General features: G+C 38.3%; 1 protein-coding gene across 3 annotated transcripts in view; it reads right to left on the bottom strand.

Annotated features, from left to right (window-relative positions):
- Window positions 1-23,120, bottom strand: part of rtkna (rhotekin a) — a 56,850-nt gene that overhangs the window by 29,788 nt on the left and 3,942 nt on the right. Inside the window, exon 1 of one of the 3 annotated variants that reach the window (XM_027138558.2) lies at window positions 7,347-7,838. The exons of the other annotated variants lie outside the window; for them this stretch is intronic. Coding sequence (XP_026994359.1) covers window positions 7,347-7,418 — 72 coding nt within the window. The 5' untranslated portion in view covers window positions 7,419-7,838. Of the gene's footprint in view, window positions 1-7,346; window positions 7,839-23,120 lie in introns of those variants that run through there. 3 annotated transcript variants of the gene reach the window in all.

The following is a 23,120-nucleotide window of genomic DNA, read 5'->3' as shown; positions in this document are numbered from 1 at the left end:
TTTCACCTGGAGAGTGATGTGTACTTAGCTGCTGCTATCATAAAAGAAACTAGACAAAATGCTCATACTGAACATACACTCAAGACACTTAGTACTGTTTGCTTTTACCCTGTAACAGCAGTATGTATAATGATTTATAATCTCACAATGTGGCGTCACACAGAAAAGATGGGTTTGCTTTTGACTGTAGTTCAATTTCAAGTTTAGTATATTGTCTTGAAGAATATCGGCTTATTGGGAATCTAAATCTGCATCCAGGCCACAGTGAAATGACTTTATTAAGGTTGCTATACAAATAAAACTCCACATTGTACATATCCTGGGGTCAATCATATTAAAATCAATCCTGAGCAAGAGGCCAAAAAGAAAAGACACTCATGCATTGAAGAATAGTCGGGACTAAGGACAGAGTGACCATTTTCCCACCATGCATGTACAGTGATCATACATCTGACTGTTTCTATGCTATTTAATTGCTCACTGAATGAAAACAACCCATTCTCTAAACAAACAAAATCTTGTTTCCTTTCCTAAAGCGGTCAGTCTTGAGAACTCGCTTCCTTCCTTGATGTAAGCATCAGATGTTTGCTCCACAGATGTATTTGCTTCACAAAACAATCCTAACAATTGCTATGTTTGGTCTGCTTGTATTTTTTATATCTATTGCCATCTCGGTATATTTCAAACAGGAAATATATTTTCACTGCTAATCAGCTGGGTCATGATTGACCATGAGGTCATCCAAAGCTAAGTACTTATAAAGTAGCCATGGAATGTTAAGACTAATCAGTAGATTACACAAGTGCATTATGTAGAAATCACCAGCTGGGAACAGAAACCAAGTTAATTCTTTAAATTACTTAATAATTGCATTAAAGCATCCTCTCGTGAGGTGGAACTTCCCATTTTACTTCACAGAGCCTCTGCAGTGATAAAGCAACTCTTGAGTATGTGTGCGTTTAGCAGCCTTTACAGCTAATAGCAAAAGCATAACCATTAGCCAATAACAGTGTTGTTCAATCAATCAACTAATGGGTACTATAAAAGTGTTTTTAAACAGAATATTGATTTTTCTATTACAGATACACCATGAGCATAGGTTACTGTGTGAAGTTTCACATGTCCTCAGCATGTCCATGATTGTTTCTTCCAGGATCTGTTGTTTCTTTCTATGTATACAGATTTATAAAGTGAATAATATTGTCCAACTCCTTATCAATTTTTTTTATTCTAACATCTTGCGTTAAATGCTACTCTTAACAGCATCAACAAGATGAGAGCAAAGAAATGATGCAATAAACACACAAATAATTCTTTTCTAGATCTACGCTAAAAAAGATTTGAGGTCTTTCATTATACAGCTGTACTGCTCTGCTGTTACTCTTTATCTTTTGCAAATTTGTTTTATTGTAGAAAATGCATACTATCAGAAATATCATTAAATATACCAAATCTCTAAAACATTTTTGAACATAGATTAAAAATTCCTTTGTTAGAATTCTGCCTTGTGTGAAGGATGATTACTACCTGCATACTATGTGTACACTAAAGCTTTTATTTCAACTACTATTTTAACACCTCACACATTATTGGCCACACAGCAGGGTCTTTCTCTAGACCAAAGGGCATGCTTAAAATTCCCCTATGTCACCCTAAACAACAGGGCTTCACAGCATGATGCAATCTATGCAATTTAATACACTTTAGACTCAAAGCTAAATTCAAGCCAGCTTTAACTGGGACCACCCTTGAAACGAAATGACACCAAGAGGTGAGTCCATTGATTTTACCAGGTGGAAATGAAAATAAGCTATACCTTGAAGCATGTTTAAAATAACAATAATTTACATTAGTGTTACATCCTAAGTGTCTGAAGGAGCGATACAGACGCTCTTTTCTCCCTGCTGCTATTAGACTTTACAATCAAAGCTGCTCCCAGTGAACCAGTCACCATAATACACACTGTTATTACTGTTTCACTGCATAATAAACAATAACAAAGTGTGTTTAACATGTGCAATAACAAATTTTGAAAAATGTGTAATATTACCTATGTGCAATATGTCTTCAGTGTACTACTCTTTTTATACATTTTTTGTTTTTGTATATACTGTATATTATATTATGTCTTTATTCTTTATATATATTTTTGCTGCTGTAACAGATAAATTTCCACATTGTGGGACGAATAAAGGTATATCTTATCTTAAAAGTTCTTTTTCAGAAACCTCCATAAGGTTTCCTGCTCTTAGAACCATTACCAGCCTGGTAGCAGCAGGATCAATGGAGCTAGAAGCTGACGCAGCTTAGTGGGGAAATGCAGTTACGCTACAGAAGCCCATAAATCTAACAGAACCATTCAGTGATAATGCAAGACATTAAGCACTTGGATGAAGCACATCAATCTTGCAAGTACCAAAAGAAGACTGAGCTGCAGGTCAGAACACACTGACCTGCAGCTCCACTGTTGAAAAGTGAACTATTGGGTAATAGTGGGGTTTTGAAACACGAACATAAATTTCATTTTAATAAAGAGAGCGATGTGTAATCTGATCGCACTGTCGAGCAAAAAGAGTAATATAGCCTAGTACAGTTGTGAAAGATCAGTTGTGAGAAAAATACATGACTGAAGGAAAATACATTCCTACATCTGTAAATGGTTAGAAATTAAACTGATTGATATTCAATTCCAGCTAACATTCTAATGAATCTCAAAATAAGAACCATATTGTGCTTCAATTAGAAATTTTTTACTAACATTGTGTATGAATGTTCACATAGATCGTACTGAACAGATCATTTAAAAATGTTTGGCTGGTGTGAGCTAACTCTCTCTCTATCCTGATATACAGCATCAGCGATTTAGTCTTATTTATTATAGTCTGATTTCTTTTGGGTTGCTTTCTTTTAAATCATTAATATAAATAAAAGGGTTACCTCTGAAATAATTTGCACATGACATTTTCAGGAACTCATGCTTCTTATATGATTTGATGCTCATCAGTCGAAGCTTACAGATTTTTTTTAAAAGCACCACATAATACGAATCAACTCATTTATATTCACTTGAGGTCCATTGTGTCTATAATCTGATTGTGTCTAAATACAAATTATTAGTTTAGCCATTATATGGTCATGAAATTTGGCATGGCAATGATATGTACACTGGAAAATTCAGATACCCTTATTCAGTTTGTTTATTTCATTTTTACAACTGAAGTTTAAGGGCCTTGCTCAAGGGCCCAGCAGTGACAACTTTGTTGTGCTGGGGTTCAAAGTCACAACCTTCCTATCGGCGAAGACTACCATTCTACCACATGAAAACAAATGAATTGAGAATGAGCATTCAGACAGGCCATGAGATTCATGACCCATAATACAAGGAGCATGAGGTTGAGGAAGGCTTCTCTTCCTTATCTGTGAGAACATAAGACTCACACACTCTAATCATCTTCTCTCTGTGAAGCAATCTGGAGGTACAGGTAGACAATGCTAAAGCACATGTGTTGCAAGAGTTGCTTGGAATTCCCGTATTCCAGCACCACCCCTCCACTCGAGAGTCTGAGGTGAGGAAATCTGTTAGGCTGGTGTAAAGAAAACACTCCTGCTGCTTTGTCGAAGTTCTACAGCAAGACACAATTCAATGGCCCTGCTGAATGGTAAAGAAACAACAAGTCTAGAGATGGGTAGGTTATCTCAGTGTACGTCCAGCCACAGCATATTGCTTAGTACAAAATTTTAACGCTTGTCTAGATATAGTCATAATAAACAAACAAACAAACAAACAAACAAAACAAATACGCCATTTGCACAGTCAGGAAATAACATGTACAAAACATCTGTTAACACTATTACAGCACCTACATGACTAGACTTATGCTTCCACAAATGGTAAGAAATATAACCCTTGAATGTATTGTAACACCAAGCTGCAGTATTTTCAGAGGGTTGATTTGTGACAGGTTTTGACATGCCCATATTTCATGATGTTTGCATTTTGTGGTATGTATAAGGCTGATCAGACCTGGAAGCTGTAATAAATTGACTTTGGATAAAGGTGCTACTTCAGTGAGACAGGAAACTTGTAAGACCTTGAGATAACCTGTAAATTTTAAACTGCCATGAAATTCATTAGCTTTCCCTTATAGTCAGTGGACTCTGCCCTAAATAAGATCTACTGGTGAGAGTATGGCAGATTGATCTGGTTGTGCCAGGTTTGGGTAGGGGCCAGACGGAGGGAGCGATGTGTTTTCAAACACCCTGGCTCCAGGGTGGTGTTTTTCGAAGGAAGCTTGGCTTGAGTTTAGGTTGGTTGGTTCCTTAGCACAGGCTGTCCTTTCAGTCTGTACTCTGATCATGCCAGTGCACTGGCCAGAGGCACAGAAGGCTAAGAAGGGGCGTGGGTGATTGAACACAATGCCTCCTTTCTCCAGCAGCCCATGCCTGACGCTCCTTCGAACAAGCAAGATGTGCCAGGAGCACACAGCAAGTCGACTCAGTCACTAAGAAGCAGTCACACAGACATGGCAAACCAGTAAACAAGACGTCAAACTGGATAGACCAAAGCCCAAACAAACAAAGCTGGTAATTAATATACTATTTTCATCGGTGTGAAGATGGAGAATAATTTCCTGTGGACTTCTTGGATGCAAAGTGACCACAGAGCCTGTTTACATTTTGCTAAAGATAAACATGAGATTGAATGACCTTTGCATGTCTATAATGACCTTTGTACTTAAGAGTCTTAAAAAAACAGTAAGCTTTGCTAAAGAGTCTTATTGAATAGCTGGTGGTTGGTGTCTCACAGTGATATTCTTATGGAGCAATTCACCATTGTTTGTCAAAGCAGGTTTCGATTCATGTGACTTAACTCATATCATTAGCATGCTGAATGAACAACGGGTACTTACTCTTTTAAATCAGATCCATTCAATTACTACTCAACATAAAAACAAAGTAATAATGCAGTTATCTGGAGCAAACAGATACTCCATTATTCCATGCTCCATGAGAGTTTTGGTCTTCTCATGCCCATACAATTCAACTTCTGACCTCGACTTGCACCAAGTCCTTTGCTGACAAGCCCATTCTTATCAATCAGGCCTTTCTGAACCTTTTCAGGTTACTTTCTTTAATTCAGAGCTTTAAAAAAGAAATAGCTGATTGTTTTTATCATTACGAGGCAACACAGCAGAAACTTTCCAGAAGACTCAAGGGCTCGGAGACTTGTGGAATTGGACACACACAGAGAAGTCTCTCTCATTGCAAATTCCAGGTAAATATTTTGTCTATGTTTATAAAGCAATCCCTGTATCCTAGAGCCAATGATCCATGCCAAAATGGCAAAAATATGACAAATGGAAAAACTTTATCTAAGCGTTCATCCTAAAAAATGCTTTAATGCACATGTCACTACATGTAATGTCTGTAAAATTCTCAGTATTGTATCTGAACGAATGTGCAAATTAAAATTTATGGATGACATCTTCACAATATTCACTGGTGCCAACGAGAATGGTGACAGGATGTGTGTTTCCTCTAGGAGAAATCTATGGAAATGCTGTAGACTTCCTGGTTTTGAACACTCTAGAAGTAGAATATGATCAACACAAAATAAACACTAATAATTTATTACTTCATGCCTACAGTATGTACCGGTCAAGGACAATCACGTCAAACCTACTTAAGCTCTTTTTAAGAACGGACATAACCGAACATTAATGCATATGTACTTGATGTATATGTGAAGTAGAGAATAACATCATACCAGCCAAGCACTATTACAACCTTTTCAACCACTTCCTGTCTCCTCACCCAATGTAGCAGGGTAGGAGTTGTGGCATTCAAGCAACAAAAGGCTGTTGATAACAATGAAGCATTCTTTGGGAGACAGAGGGTTATAGAAATCTGTTGTAGTAAATAAGGTTGTTCATAAAACATAAGACTTGTTCAAACACAGATCAGCTGGGACAGTAAGGCTAACTTCCTGAATCATTCAAGGTACCATTCTGTCATCATGGAAAAGAGAAAATTGCCTTACATACACTGGCCTTTAGGCTATCTAACAAAAAAATGCACAACAGCAAACATTAAAAAAGAGAGTTAATCAGAATTTTAAACCCTGAGACTGGGGAGAAATGCTTTATTTAAAACATATTTTAATCACTTCCAAGGATTCCAGTTAAACTATGAGCAACCCATTCTTCCAGGATTTTACACAACAAGCTTATACAAAGAGATGTCAAGTGTGGGAGGAGTGGCATGTGGGATGAATTTATTAAACTCTCCTGACTTTAAATGAAAACTGAGAAATATTGACTGGCTTCGTTCTTAATCCTTGGACAGGGAAATTAAAAACTTTTCTTTTTTTCAAGCATAAATCATAAATGAATCAGAGCTTATTAACTTCAATAATATAACAAAAAGAATCCTGATAGCCTGCAGTGAATTAAATGAGCATGAGAAAGAAATATAGCTGCAGCGCCAGGTCTCTACGTCAGCACTGACATACTGATGTCCTTTTTCTAATTTAGGAAAGACATTTTTGCTGTGAGACAGATGTATGGTCCTGTTGCATGTGTGTGTGTGTGTGTAGACAGTGAGATGGCCACCTGGCTGCTTATTGTGAAGAACAGGCTGTAGGGAAACATCAGAGTGCTGTAAAGTGTGATCTCAGCATGGGCTGTGAAAAAAAGAGGTGGGAAGGCAATAGTATACCCTTTACCCTAAAGCCCTGTGAGGCGAACAGATACCGAACATTATTCTGCTGCAGGTTATAGAATATGATGGGTAGAAGATATGAATTATGAAAATCTTATTAAAAAAAAGATGTATAGCTCAACAAAACAAAATAATCAGACCGGTTTTATTCTTTGTTTATTCTAAGTTTTGTTTTGTATTTTATTCGATAACGTGTGGGTATGTTTGGCAATATATATAATATATCCGTAGGTGTGTATAATCATGTATAAGTCATATTGGATGTGTTGAGAATGGTTTATAACAACAAAAATCCACTAAAATGAAAACAAACCCATCAAAGCTTGCATTCTGTCTCTTTTTCAGCAGCACAAACTACACCACATCAGCTCTCACACCCAGTAAACAGCTCTCACACCCAGTGATTTGGGATCACAAGTGAACTCACTACAGGACAGTGTAAATCTCTCACAGACTTTTCCCCCAAAGTGGCGCTGTGTGTGTGTGTGTGTGTGTGTGTGTGTGTGTGTGTGTGTGTGTGTGTGTGTGTGTGTGTGTGTGAGAGAGAGAGAGAGAGAGAGAGAGAGAGAGAGAGAGAGAGAGAGAGAGAGAGAGAGAGAGAGAGAGAATAAAGTAAGCGCCTTTACCTGCAAACTGAGGGCAATTTGTCGGATGTACAGCATGTTCAGATCCTCCAAAATGCGCAGTTTCTCCTCCATGTCCAATTTCTCTGATTATTCAAAGTCAGATTTCTTCAGGTTTTTATAGGTTTCCCGTCTCCACCTCCTCAGCGATGTTGAGTGATTAAATCTAGAGCCATGCTGAACATTGCTCATTCAGTGAATCACTTCTCAAACCAAAAGTCCCGTTAAATGAAATATTAAAATCGCGCGCGCTTAAACAAACAAACAAAAAACAACAACAAAAAAACAATAAGTGTCCAGTTTCCGGTCGGTTTTCTGTGAGACAAACTTGTTGAGGTCTTCAGCGCGCTTCACACTTAAAGACGCAAAAAATCCACAAATACAGGCTGTCACTCCCGGTATCGCTTTTATTGCTCCGTGTTCTGAGAGAGCTGTTCTCTGTACACTAGGGCCATGAACTCGCCTCTGTCACACACACACGCGCGCACCCACACACACACACATATACACACACACACGAGCCCGCCTCCAATTCACACACACTCAACTTCACCACGAGGACAAGACCACCACAGACCTCAGACAATACACAACCCAGTACAAACACCGAATCCCAGGCAATCACTTAGACATACATTATATAGTACAAGAGCGTCTATATACATCAAGATTAGACACAAATGAGAAATAAATGCCCCCTAGCCATATTACAGCTACTCTCTAAAACCACCTCAGGGGTTCCTGATGTATATCCAAGGAATCCCTTAAACAAACAAGGGTTAATAATGTTAACAATAATATATGTTTAATAATAATGTATATCAAGTTTCTTTGCTGTAATCATAAGGCTTAAAAAAAAAAAACACCATATTTCTCAAATTGGGATCGGATGATGGTGGGGTATGTCATTTTTTTTATTTTTGTTACAAGGGTGGGAATCATTAAATAGCCCATTTTAGTGTTCGCTTAACTTGGGTTTCTTCCAAACCTCAAATACTCAAAACAAGGTCTACAAATAAAGTCAGCATGAGTTTAAGGACAGTGTCACTAAAGTGTAAGGTACATAAATAGAAAACTCAGAACTGCTGATCAGTGTTTGATGCCTAATGTCTGGAGAGTTGAATTGCATTTTAAGAACCTCTGCTCTACACACTGCAACACTGAAACAATGCACTGGGTGAACCTGTAAGGACTCAAACCCTGAAAGACTTGTGTTTGAGGTTCTATTATCCCCCATACCATCCCCAAAAACCTGGCTTATTATGTAAAATTCTCCATAAGCTAAGAGGAAACCCCACTGATGCACTAACGACACTGTGCAGCCCGGGCGGTAAAACCAGAAGAGACAAAGACACCATCTGTCTCACCAGACAACACTACAGTGCCAGGTCTCGCAGTATTTATCCAGGGCTGCAACATATGTCATTGGATAATAGCATTCGCAATACAGGCCTTTTTAATAGTGACAGCACAGAAACCATATGCAAATCAAATATTCAGACCAATCAGGTTTCATCGCTTTTCTGCTGTCATTGTGGTCATCTCAATGCAGGCCTTCTGTCCAATGTCCCACTGTCTCACCAGTTTTTCCGCATATATCATGATCACAATATCTACTATGGCCCTATTCTAATTAACGATCAACTTTATCAAAAGGTGGGTAGATTTAGCATTCCAATAATAACTGAAACATAGACGACGCCAAAATGCAACCAGACGCCAAAATGCAAATCACAAATGGTCACAAAGTAGTGATCAGTAATAGTACTGAGCTGTAATAAAAATCATATTTTGCAAAGCTGATACACATGCATTTTTAATGAAACTGGCAGACACAACAAAATACACGTATCAATCTTTAATTTCCCATGATTTATTGATAGCAAACATAACTCGGTCAAGCTCTCTGGAGTTCACTTCAAGTGCATGATCTCAGAGGTTATTGATCTGTTCCTGAGAGACCACAAGCCTGTCCACATTTATATTACATTCCAGCTCTCCACCAACACACCTGAACCAGGTGGTAAAGACTGCAAAAGGTTAAACATCAGGCGTAAATGTGTTAGAAACAGGGCCACCAAAAATAAAATGCATACATTAACTGTTGGTTTTCGAGTATCAGGCTGGACCAGAAAGGTTGAGGATAAAAACAAAAACAAATCTACAAATCATCAGCTGCAAAATTCATTCTTCTCATCAAAATGATAAATGGGAGTTATTACTTTAACAGATGTTTGGGACAAACTGTGCACATGGACACATTCAGTTTTTGGTAGCTCATCCAAGGTGATTCACATTGTTTCAGCATTTATGATAAAATTCCTGTAAAAAGTGATGTTTTCTTACACGATAGGCTTGGTGTTGAAACTAAGAAACTCCAGCACGGTGTTCTTCCCACACTAGATTTGTAACTGCCTTGTGCAATACACCACACTGGGAACCCCAATGGGAGATTTATTATTCTCTAGAATGCTTTGGGAGATGGAAAGAAAAATAGCCCAGAAAAGAAGGACCCCAGGAGAGTGGTATTCTCGAATTGTGAAAGCAGACGCAGGGTCTCGACTGCTGTGTTCATCAGTGAAACCTAATCAACCACCTGGGACAGTGAATTATGTTCAGCATTCCTTTTCTGCGAGGACATGCACAGAGGTTATAATATTACAAGACAAGAATCATTGCAATGCACAACAAAAATCCTTCCATCCAAAACAGAGAGCTGGGTCCAGAAAGGGCCGATACTATTATGCAAGAAAATGAAATCTTAATGGGCTGTGAAAAAAAAATAAGTTAAAAAAAATGCCCTGATTCTCTCCATTATCAATTGAACTAAAGAATTATGACTAGTGTTTGTAGGATATATGCAGCACAATGCAATCTCTACTGTCAATATGACACACCATCATGCCTGAATACAAATTTAGACCTCCTTAAAACACTACACAGTGTCCAAAATAACCCTTGTGAATGCAGTGCAAAACAGCCATTATCCAAATTGAAGGGTATGAGAGCAGGGCCTCCCATTGCGATGCGGCTTGTCGTAACTTAGTCTGCATCCTTCAGGACAAACGAGCTACTTAGAGTCGCTGTGTTGTCTTGTCCGGCTGCCAGTATGGAAGTTACAGAACATGACGCACACTTGAAAAATATCCTTGTTGTGAATCAGAGCTTTTGGTTGACTGCCAGCCAAGTATTTCCACTACCAATAAGCTAATCCATTCTGTTTTCCACCATGCTAGTAAGGTTGCATAACAGGATAGCAGTGCGTCAGATAAGACCGAGCAACCGGGGTCATCTCAAGAACTTCATGTTCTTCTTGTCAGCCTCTTACTAGCTGCTTTAGGGTCCATTAACACTGCATGGCAGGCCATTGTTTCTGAGCGGATGTAGCGTATATATGGGGGAGCATTTCCTTTCACTAATCAGGAGGGAGGGAATAGTTTAGAAAGCTGATAAAAGTCCAAACTGCTTACAGTAGGTGGCATGAGAAAGAAATTGAGGGTGGGGCAAGAAAATTCCATAGAGAAGGAATAATTCAAAGACAACACTTGATGGTAATTTGGTACAATATAAAAAAAATTCTTAACCAGAAACAAATGGACAAAAGATTATTTTTCCTTTGTGAGTGTTAAAGATCCGTAAATTACTGAACATAGAGGGTAGTTTAAAGAGTAAACTATAACACTGTGTCTTCACATAGCCAATAATCATGTTGTGTTCAGTGTTCCTGGGACTGCTGCTCATTTAGTACACATCTGCAGAGCAAACAGATGGGCTGTGGCCTCAGCAAGGCCCCTAACCACTACAAAGGTCCTCTGCTGCTACACCCCCAGCTGTAAACCAAGTCCCAGCCACAAGATAGAAAAACGGCTGGATAGATACACAGCACACACACTTCAAAAGATTAGAGGCATAACTAGAGAGAGACAGAGAGAGAGAGAGAGAAGAGGGGTATCATTTAAGCACCAGAGACACCTGCTTCATCTTATGACATCAATGTTTAGTCCTGTAGGAATGAGAATCAAAATAATGTCGAAATTCAGCCGCTGATGATTCAAAATTCATCAGTGTTGAGAGATGCAAGAGTGCAGGATGATGTACAGTCAGCAGATGTCTTGCTCCACAAACACAGAGTCCGTTCCCATTGAACCCAACTTGTGTAACATTAACTTAGCATGACGTGAAGGCTAATCCGGTCCAGTTCATAAAGAACTTTATAAGTGCCGTTATTTATTTAATCTTTAAGCATGCACATCTCCGTTCTTGGCTGTGAAGAGCTTAATGGCTGACTTCCACCGCACAGCCACTTTCACACTCTCTTTCTCTCCTGCTTCCTTTGGAGACTCTCCAACTCCCAGTCAGCTGCAGTTCATATGATCTGGCTGCTGACCTGTCTTCTCTCAACTTAATGTTCAAAGCACCTTGCCAGGATACAGCATTTAATCCAAAGCATTTAAAACACTCTAGATCACTCTGACATATATGTGACACATATCCAAATACACAGATACAAACCATGGACATTTATATAAACATTTCTATTATGTATATGGTTATAAACCCACAGAAACTCAAAGTTAGTGTAAAAGTTGTCTGAAAACTTTATTCTAAAGCAAAATGATATCATAAGAGTGTTATTTCAGAACATTTAGCATATACTGAAAAGCATTTCACACAATTCTCTAAAAAAGCAACACTGACACTAAATATAAAGAATTACACTATGAGACCTGGAAATATGTTCACTTACTCTTTAGATGATTAGCACAAGCAATAACTAACCACTTGGGAACGGCAACAAATTTTACAAAACCATTTAAATGTCTGCAACTTAAGAGATACTCAGTTCTGGGTGACATGCTTATGTAGACCAATAGACTGTGCAATATCTCCCCCATGTGGACATTTTAACCTGGTCTGTAATCACTTAAAGAAGCTGGGATACTCTTTCTTGCACAGAGAGATCAAACCCACAGCAAACCACATGAAGAATGAAGTAAATCGCTGAGTGCTTGTGTTTTAGTTGTGTTACCTTACAAGGATAGAGGTATAAAACAGCTGGAAGAAAGCAACACACAACAAGCATGGAGAAGTGTCAGCTATTAATAAATAAGAGAAATTAAAGGCTGAATTTTATAATTAAGGAATAAAGCATGACCGGGCATGTTGCAATAAAGATAAATCACCACCCTCACACTTAAACACGGTCCTATAATGGCACATCCTATAGTATTGTCCCCTGAATTTGTTATAAAATGTATTAACAAAAGCCATAACAATTTGAACCATTTACAGTTACATTTATTGTTGTGGTTCATCTAAAAAAACAAATTAGTTCTTGTTCTTGCTTACATTAAAGCAGCTATAAAAGGTCTGTCTCTCTCTTGAAGTTAATACTGCAAATTTTGTCTTTGGCATAAAATGTAAAGGAAAAGCTTTACCTGACCTGCTCAAAACTTTGGAACGTCTATAAATGTTAACTTAATAGCTCCACGCTCCACGCATGATATGTTAAATAAGTGCAGTAATATTAAAAAAATGGTTTGTCAGTGAAATGTCTGTTTGAGAAAATTAATCGACACCTACTGGTCAATGAGAATCACGAATTCAACAGCCATCAGGTATACAATTTGTATAATTGTATATTTACTGCTTTATGAACCCATTGTGATCATTTTTCTCCCTTAATGGAAAGAAAACTGATGACTGTTTTTAGCGGACTACGCACGGAATGACACAGTGTGATACAATACTTGTATATTTAAGCACAAAAGTGCTCTAAACACTATGACAAGCATAGCACAAGAGCAATGTACACGACTCCAGTCTCAATATGATAAATCGTTAATAAGGTCTTTGACCCTCTTTCACCAAACGCATTCATGCACAGACAGGAGCAGACTGTGATTTCACAAACTCAACACCTGTCTATATTAAGTAAGCGCTGTGACAGAGTATGACATCATTCGAGTAGAAAAACAAAGACCTCAGATCGCTTTCAACATGACATGAAGGAGACCAGGTGCAAAATCACCAGACCAGACACACAGAACATGTGATGAATCTATGAGTCAGGTCAGAAAAAGTGTCTACTGCCTCATTCATACACCATCATATGTTTGGCCAGGAATAATTTACCTCAAATGTAAGGAGTTAACCGGGGTTTAGTATTAGTCATTTTTATTTCTGGACAAATTACTTAACACATGAGAAACTTTTTTCCAGTCAAATAAACTCAAACTCAAACACAAACCCCCACAACCCAGATTCATTCATTTACATAAACCAACTTTCAATATTTATACATATTTACTATTCAAATATGCATACAAGAATATTTGGTTGTGTATTGGAACATATTTGGTTTATTAGTCTGGAAACATTATTTCTAAGCCTGCTTGTTTTTCATGTGACCGGTCAAACAGACTAATAAACCCTCAAGCACGCAATGATGAATATAGTAACAGATGACATACTGCGTCACAAACACTATTAAGAACCGCTGAGCTACAATATAGAGGTTCACTATGGAAAATGTATTAGAATAATTACAATCCTTCTCTATATCAGGAAAGCATCTAGGAAATAAAGATGAGAACTAATGAATAAACGCTTTGTAGCAAAAAAGAAAGAGAAAGAGAAAGAGAAAGAGAGAGAGAGAGAGAGAGAGAGAGAGAGAGAGACGTTGTGCAAGGTGATGTAATGACACTGGCTTGAAGCCCAGAGGCGATACACTGCTCAAAGCAAAATCAAGGAGTCCATTCAATTCAGGCTGCTCTAAAAACACACAGAGGTTCATTCTGTCAAAGTCCTGCATCAAATCTTGTCCATCCATCAGTAGTTTCAATATTTTATCACTGAAATAATAAATAATAATAATACTGATTACTTAATAAGATTTTCAAAGACACAGGTCAAAAAACATGGGTCTCCTTATTAAAAAAGTTTTTTTTTAGTCTAGGATTATATGCCAAGGAATTTGTGTTCTTTTTTAAAGAATAAACTCTAAAGCAGTATAACAATCAAGTGAGAATGTTGCCAGGTTTCTAGTAAAGTAAAGCCAATCAACAGTCAAAGTAAACAGGCTCAAGAGAAAGCGATATGGTGTAAGAACGATTCTAAGACTATGGCAAATTTCTGGTAAGCCTGGGATTTAAACTCTCCAGTGGTTTGTGTAGAGACTATAATCTACATACAATGCTATACTGTCTCGAACAGCATTAAATATTTCTAAACATCTCTAATAAGCATGAGTAGAACATTTGGAAATGGCAAAAAGCCCTCCTGCCACTCAGACAGTTAACAAATCATAGGAAAGACATGTGAAATTTTGCAGGTCTGGTCTGGGTCTATTTGTTCGCTTAGAGGGAAACAATACTGTACACGAATACAAAGTTCTTCCAAGTGATGAGGATCAAAATGATGAAATAATATAATATGTACTTCACCAGGTCTCAACCTAATGAAATGCCTGTGGAAGAGTACAGATGTGATGTCACCTCATCATCAAAGTAGCCCAACGCTTTACTAAGTCACTTCATGCTGTTTTTATTTCCCTTTCATTTGATAAGTAGCTGTATAACTGAAAGAAAGCTTGTTTCTTTACTCATCATTAACATCAGTAAAGTCAGAAACCTTGCTTGCATTCTTGCCTGATTTTAATACATGATTTGTATCATATTCTCAGCAGTTAATGCATCAAATAATAAATATAACAGGCAAAACAACTACAATACTAAACATAAGCCAAGTTATAACAATGGAAATGAGTTCATTTGACTATTTCCTTTCACAAATTTTATTTTATATTCAGTTGTATTTTAAGTTAGATGAATCTTCATAGACACAATTAACTTCCCAGTTAATTTGAGAATTTAAGTATTCTATTTAATCAGTAATTATAAAAGAAGACTTTAGGGGGGTCGAGATTATAAACATTAGCAAATCATGTCAACAAATAGGAGACATTATTCAGACTGTGACATAAATCTACCCCCTGCAGCTTTGACTCTACTGACAAACCTGGAGTCAGCAGAACAGAATAAATGGCAGTTCTTAATTTCTCACTATTCAGGATAAAACAAATATTGATCCTGGTCAAACCCGGCAGGCCGCATGATGCTGAGTAACGGCGCTGTATCCCAGCTGGCTAAATACAAACAGCCAAAAAGAGGAGGTATTATATTTTCTCACTAGGAAAGAAATACGATGGCTTAGGAAGATAAGCATGTGACACATGAGGATTTGAGTCATTGCAATTTTTAGCATCTAAAGTCAATGTAACGTATTGCTAAAGAAACAGCAAAGGCCAAAGGTCACACTCAGGTTCTAGACAGGTTATACAGCTGATTTAGATATTTTATGGATGTTTAAAAAAATGCAAAGATTGAGGTTTTTGAATAGTCATCCCATCATAGCATTATGGAGTCAGGACATGGAACGGTTTAGACAATGTCCACCAATGATGTAGACCACCAGTCCATGGCAGCGGTGGACATTCCCTCTTTCAGAGATGACCACATTAGTGTGTCAGCAACAGCATGCTTTTGTTGTACAGCCTGGTTGAATGACACTACAGAGTAATGGCATGTAAGAGAATGTGGAAATTGTGTTAAATAGGAACACGAGAGGTTTTCAAATTCATTATCATATAACCATCACTTGTAGAATGTTTAACTAGTCGGCTTTATCAGTTTCCACCTGCAGCTTCCAAGTCACAAACTGCACAAATCATGATCACTTCACCAAACAGCCTGGACCCCCCCCCCCCCACTCCCCCCACTCCCCCCCCCCAAAAAGCCCACCCCCCACCCCACCCCCACCCAACTAGAGCAAACCAACAAGTCGAGCGCTGTGAAGTAGACCGTAAAAGCATTCATGTTAGATCAGGACACAAGATTAAGCATATCCTTGTATGGAAGAAACACACAGCACATGAATCACTTCCTGCTTCAGGCGATGGCATGCAAGTGATGGCTGAGTCTCTTTAATATTACCCACGAAGTTTAACATGATTAATGATTAAAGAATAGAAGGATTAAAGCAAAGAATTCTGTTTTAGCTTCCACTATTACTTCTGGTGAGGTGTTTACTTAAAGATGACGAACACCGGAGCATTCCTTTTTCACCACATGGGACAAACAGGATCACCTGTACACTTGCATATTCATCCAATTACCCAGTAAGCCAATCATGTAACATCAGTACATATACAGTGCAGACACAAGCCAGGAGCTTTGTGTATTTAATGGTCAAATCAATCACTGTAGACTGGAGAAAATGCGTGATCTCAGTGACTTTGACAACGGCATGGATGTTGGTTCCAGGTGAACTAGATTGAGCATTACACAAAATGATCTGATCTTTCACTTTCAGCAGTCTGTAGAGTTTACTCGGGATGGTGTGGGGGGAAAACGTCCAGTGAAGTGGCAAGTCTGTGGGTGGAAAATCCTTGCTGATGAGAGCGAAACTGGACTGGCTCAGCAAAACAGGACTGACTGATCTTTTAAAAAAGTGTTTAAAAAAGTCCATCAAACTTTTGAAACCTTGTATATCGTGCCGAGCCTGGAACCTTTCCCACAGGATTTATGGAATAAAAACACTGTCAATAATAATCGTACGCAATTCAAAGCATTTGTATGTAAATTTAAATTTTGCGGAGTTGGATCCCAAAATCTACGGCCACGACAGTTTACAGATACGAGATTTTGCGTGTTTGTTCAAATACAACTCCAAAATGTACGACTGTGACAGTTTACATTTCGGCGCCAGTGGTTTAAAAGACGGAGGGGCCGCATGCGCACTTCGTGGAATCGATTCATCTTCCCTCGGATAGTAATGCCTGTGAACGTGATGACATATTTTTGACAGTCGTTTCGCACACTGTTTTCGTGTGTGAAAAAAGAGGTGTTTTGAAAACAGTCGTGCATTTTGGAGTTGTATTTGAACAAACACGCAAAATCTCGTATCTGTAAACTGTCGTGGCCGTAGATTTTGGGATCCAACTCCGCAAATACACACAAATGCTTTGAATTATGTATGATTATTATTCAATTACGTATGATTATTATTATGGTTTTTATTCCATAAGGGTTTAGGGCACAGAGCAATGGACAACCATAGACGTGATCCAGCAAAAATGATGTTCCTCAGAGCTTGTCTGAAACCAGGGTACTGCACTGAACAATACATTTCTGAGTATGTGTTTTTAAGGGTTACACCGTAACATATTAGGAACTTCAGAGACGAGCTTGTCACCTGAGTTTGAAGTGACATTTTGAACAGTGTTTGCAGGTATGATAACATGTAGTCTTTGTTACAGAAACAGGGAAGTGGGAAGTAGTGGCATCTGATCAGATTCAGAAAACCGTCCACTATATTTGAGCTGTGTTTGTGACTGAAGGAAGCTAGCCATTAATCAATCCAGTCATTTCAACAGCTTCCTCTCTTCCTCCTCTTCCTCCAGTAAAAAAAAAAAATGTTTACCTTTGGGCAGTGGTATGAAAGAACAGAGACTTTTTTTCCCACGGAAAAAAACAACAAAAAACCTCAGCATCTGTCAAAGTGAGTTCTCAAGAACCAGTTGCAATTATCTTTACTAGGCAGTATCCAACATATCAGCTGTGCAGTCAGATAAGATAAGATCATTCTTCACATCCTGATGTCCTTGTGTTCTACGGAAAAGCAAAGGTCATATCACAGAGCATTTAGGTCATCATGAAGAATGGCTAACTAACACTGCATTCATTTCCAGTGCTGCAACCATACACACGTGCCTTTATCTTACAGCTTGATTTAAAAAAAAATTGAAACGTCAAGCTAAATAAACTGTATAAAAAATTATTGATTTGATTTTGGTGCATTCTTTAATTCTAAAAATCTCAGATAGCATCACAATTTAAGTCATAAATTCTAACAGCCTACAGATTCCAATATAAAAATTTCATTTTAGGAAAAAAACTCCCACCATTCTGACCAATCGTAAGTAGGCCTAGGCTTTTTTTTATTATTTTTGTTTGCACCTGCTTGTGTTATATTCTAATGAATGCACTCAATTCTGTTTCCCAACGTATAAGCAAATTAGTCACTTTCAACTGCAGTGACACTAACAGAGACCAATGAATGATGACTGTAAACATGTTAAACAGCAAAATGTCAGCACCATGATAATGAGCATGGGCTTTGTGTAGGTGGTCATGCGATCCAGCTTTCTGGAGGAGGGTTAAAGTGCAGATGCTGTGAATAACTCTGTTGTTTCTCTACTCGTGTCTTTTTTTAATGTAGTATTATTTTTTTGTAGTCTTATGTAGTATTATATCGAACATATATTTAACCTAATAACTAATAACTTTTGATTGCTTTTAAAATTGGTTTATCATTAACTTACAATATGAGCTAAACTGATCCGACCAACTGGTAGAAATGTGAAAAATGTACATTCAATAAATCATACATTCAATAAATCATACACTCTATTGGCAAAATGAGTGCAACTGGAGTCTTCATGCACTTCCCAAGGCTAAAAGGGTCTTTCTTGCAAAGATATTATATCTGATTAATTCATAGAAATTCCTTCTTCATTCTTGAATGATTAATTTCTGTTTTCTATACAATGGCAGGATGCTGCTCATATTATGTGTCTTGGACCCTTTTGCTGACATGCTAACGCCCTTTCTTGCTCTGCGAACAAAACCCAGTCCACCTCTTTTCTAAACCAGCTGCTCCATGACAGAGCAATGCCCTGCATACTAAAGACGGCTCTAAAAAGAGCAGGGCTCTTGTGGCCTCAGTGGGTAGACGATTAGCCTCCAGTGTGGTTTTCACATGCAGGGACTCATTCTGCCAGGGACTCGTGGTTCCTTCTGTCACAAACCCAAAATATGCACTCCAATACTAAAACATGCTCTCCCGCTTTGGGCCCCGGTGTTGAGTGATTCCTCATTGTTGTGCAGTGCCTCAGGGTGGTTCTGAGAGGCCAAAATGGACATTTTTGCATTCTTCCCCATCAAACAGCTCATTCAGGGCTCATGTTACCTGCACCTTCCCTATGGATACAAGCAGTTGGGGTCATTTCAGAAACTGTGGAATAGGCTGTTGTCATTTGAGAAAAAAAAAAAACGTCGGCTTGTGAAGTGATAATATTTGAGAAAACAGACTTCTGGAGGCTTTAGCGCTCTGTCCATACCAGCCGGTTAGGGACTATACAAGAAAATGGCTGCTTATGAAAACTTCATTGCTTTTATGTGCCTTCTTAAACATTTCCACATGACGTGAATACCACAGAAGACACACGCCTCTGCAGCAGACCAAAACAAAATATCCAAGAAGTTGGGAAAGAAGAAGGAAATGTGGGAAAGTGCTTAAAGGAAATTCTCTGCAAAACACATCAATGGAGAGAACGCCTCAGTAAACAATCTGTAGCTACTGTGTCTGCACTTGCAAACAAATACATAAAGGCTTCCAGGGAAATGTATATGTGTGCTATGTTTGTGTGTGTGTGTGTGCGCGTGTGTGTTCCAGAGTATAATGTTTCAAAGAACAATTTACTGGCACTCATCATTACTGGACTGATCAAATACACTATGCTCATTTGATGTCTATGTACAGTACGTGTTCATATTGAGCGAATTGTAGAAAATGGAGCAGGAGGTGTGGGAGCTTGCGGCCAGATGGGTGCGTCCGGTGCTCGCTCGCCTCCGTCACTTCCAACCGCTTCCTTCAGACAGATCCAAAAAAATCCTTTAGCAAGCAGCCAGAATAGTTTGGTGGACCGCTTACTCAAGTCGGAAATAAACCCCTTACATATAGAAAATAAAAATAGCTTAACTCAGTATGTCCTTGAAGGGTTATGAACATGTTCAACCTGAAGGATTTGCTTTAAGCCAAAAAAAAAAAAATGATACTGTTAGGTTCATCTTGACACAAATATGCAAACAATGACAGATGAAACTCACCCATGGGAAAATGGGAAAGAATTCAGCATGTCGAGTTGACAGGGATTTACAGGGAGAGGATGGCTAGTGAACTATTAATACAGTTCGACAGAGGCCTCTGAAAATGCACATGGATATGAGAATAACTCTGAAACAAGCAAGCAAGTGAGGAAAAAATCAGGACTGGACATGTTTTTATATAAAAACCATCAAAGATGGGTCAAAGATCAAACTACAGCATGTCCTGAAGTGCTTCCTTCCTCTTAGAGCGTATCACTGTCCCAAAATGGTCTACAATTTATCTATTTTTGGTGACACATCATCTGTTAGGGGTAAGGGGTGGTGGAATATGGTAGCTTAGTGGTTAAGAGGTTGAATCACTGATCGCAAGGTTGTGAGTTCAAATTTGGTGTCTACTGAGTGTCCACTGCTGGGCCCTTGAGCAAGACCCTTAACCATCAATTGTTTAGATTAGAAGTTGCCTTGGAAAAGCATGTCTGCCAAATGCTATAAACATAAAGTCGGGCCAGTTGTAATAGCTGTAAATGTAAATGCCTGTCTCTTTCAGTTCATGAGGAAAAAAAACTCTACCTAGAAACCAGGTAGAAAAACTGTGACAAAGCGCTGACTCTGGAGATTCTTTTCATCAATCAACCAGAAAAACAAAAGTCTCCTCAAAGAAAAAAAATCACCTTATCAACAACGACACACTTTTTTAACTCGGTCATCCAAGTTACTTTAGAAACAACATTTTATCAGAACAAGAACCTTAACATAAACCTGTGATTTGCCTTGTAGTTAGAACAACCCTCATAAAAAGGTGTCAACACTTTCTGACCAATCAGGACCGAGAATTCTGAATAGAAAGCATATTGTATGATTCGGCTGTCCGGCTGAAAAACGTATGAATCTTTTGGATAAGATACATACAAACAATTATGGTCTTAAAGCAGCAGATCTAAAACGTTTAAAACCTTATAAAAGGAGGTAAACAGAAGTTCTAAACATATCAATATAAAGTATACTAGTGATACATACATGTTATTATCTGGTGATGCATGCATTATCTTATCGTCTGTTTGATTTACTCATCAATTTGATTTCGCTTGACAAATGTGTTGCGAGCCAGACCTCCTTCTCCTGTCTCCATGCCGTCAATAACTTTGGCCTAGGATCACATACCGTGAAAGAAAGGCAATTTGACTGACAAGGCATTTCCAAACACCAAGCTTTTCATGCTTCCCGTTAGCAAACATGCAAGATTAGCTTGTTTACTCAACACTTTTTACTCAACGTTTACTCAAAACTACTTCCGACAAAACTCTTTAATACGTTTTTAAAGACGGGATTCTAGAGAATCTTTTTTACCCTATTGTGATGTTGGAAACAAAGCACATACATGCTAAACTTCCCTCCCGAATGTGTGGAGGCTCATATTGCAACATCCATTACTCCATACCCTGTGGGTGGAGCATCTGACGCTCCTGGTGAATCACGCATGGTGGGTGGGATGAGGATTAATGATTTATAAATGAGTAGGCTGAAGTCATGATCGTTCTGCAAAATGCTGTCTTACACATAGCCTCAGGACCCAAGTGAATCAGTCAGGATGGTAAAATACAGTCTATCTATGAAAAGTGTCCAATCACTGTGTCCTCTTCAGTTGGGATTAAAGAGCTTCTTTAAACACCGTTTTAAGTGTTTTAAGTCCTAACACATTGATGAAACATTCTGCATTAGTTGAGCTGTAAGTTTCATCTTATTGTAAGGCCCGAGGCTGTACCTAAGATTTTGAATGTGGTGTGTAACTCTGCAAAATCAAGCGAGTTAAATCGTCTAGTTTTCGGACAAGCCTTATACTACTTAATCACGCCTCCTCTCTCTCTCAGGTGAAGGAACAGTGGTATGCTGGCGTTACCACACACACTAACCCTAGACATCTTGCTGATAGTCACATACTGATTTAAAAAAAAATAAAATACTTATAAATCTGCAGACTATGGACAGTTTCTCCAGGTCTGCAGATGTCAAGTGGCTCGTTTATCCCTTTGTTAATTCTTCATTTGAATTCTGACTCTTTCATGCTTGCAGTTGTTCAAACCCATTTGATACGCTTCAATCACGTTTAAAGCTTGCAGGAAGTCGATAGACACTTTCATCAAAGCAAGATCACTGATGATTAGCCAACAGTCCCATTAACTTGCTCCAGGCTGCAGGACGTTTTCACTCAGCGCTTTCCTAGCTTTCTCATGGCAATCTGAGCCTGGTACACAAACCCAGGCATTGTAAAAGTTCAATTAGGTAAGACAGTGTATAGACCCAGAGCTCTACTTTGCTAGCACATAGTAAAAAGATCCAGTAAGCATTATCCTTTCAGAGATACCCAAAGAGTGTGGAAATATCATGCCGTTGAAAAAAGGAGTCTGAAAATGCTGATAAGGTATAAATCACTATTAGATAACAGGGGGATATTGTTAGTGAGGTAAGTGTTGTGAATGAACACACATGAATGTTGAATGAGAACTTAAAAGAGAGGCGAGACTGTAAATAGGCACTTGGGTTCAATGTCACAGCTGTGAGATAACAAACAAACCTATTCAGATTTTTACAATCTGAGCCAGACTAAACGCTCCACTACCTGTAATCTCCTATAACAAACATAAATACTAATATTTACGGCAGAATAAAAGGATTTGGTGCATATTTGTCATTGTTAGATGCAAAAATTGCTGTACAATGATATGATATGATAGCCAGGATATTATGTTAAACTGGTCTGCAACATGCTGGGAAGAGAAACTTACTATTGTCCAAGACACTTTCCATCTTTTAAAGCAGTCTGGTTAAA

Source organism: Tachysurus fulvidraco, chromosome 9 (genome assembly GCF_022655615.1).
Source record: "Tachysurus fulvidraco isolate hzauxx_2018 chromosome 9, HZAU_PFXX_2.0, whole genome shotgun sequence".
Lineage (NCBI taxonomy): Eukaryota > Metazoa > Chordata > Actinopteri > Siluriformes > Bagridae > Tachysurus > Tachysurus fulvidraco.
Note: the sequence above shows the minus strand (reverse complement) of the source record. Positions and strands in the feature narration are given on the sequence as shown.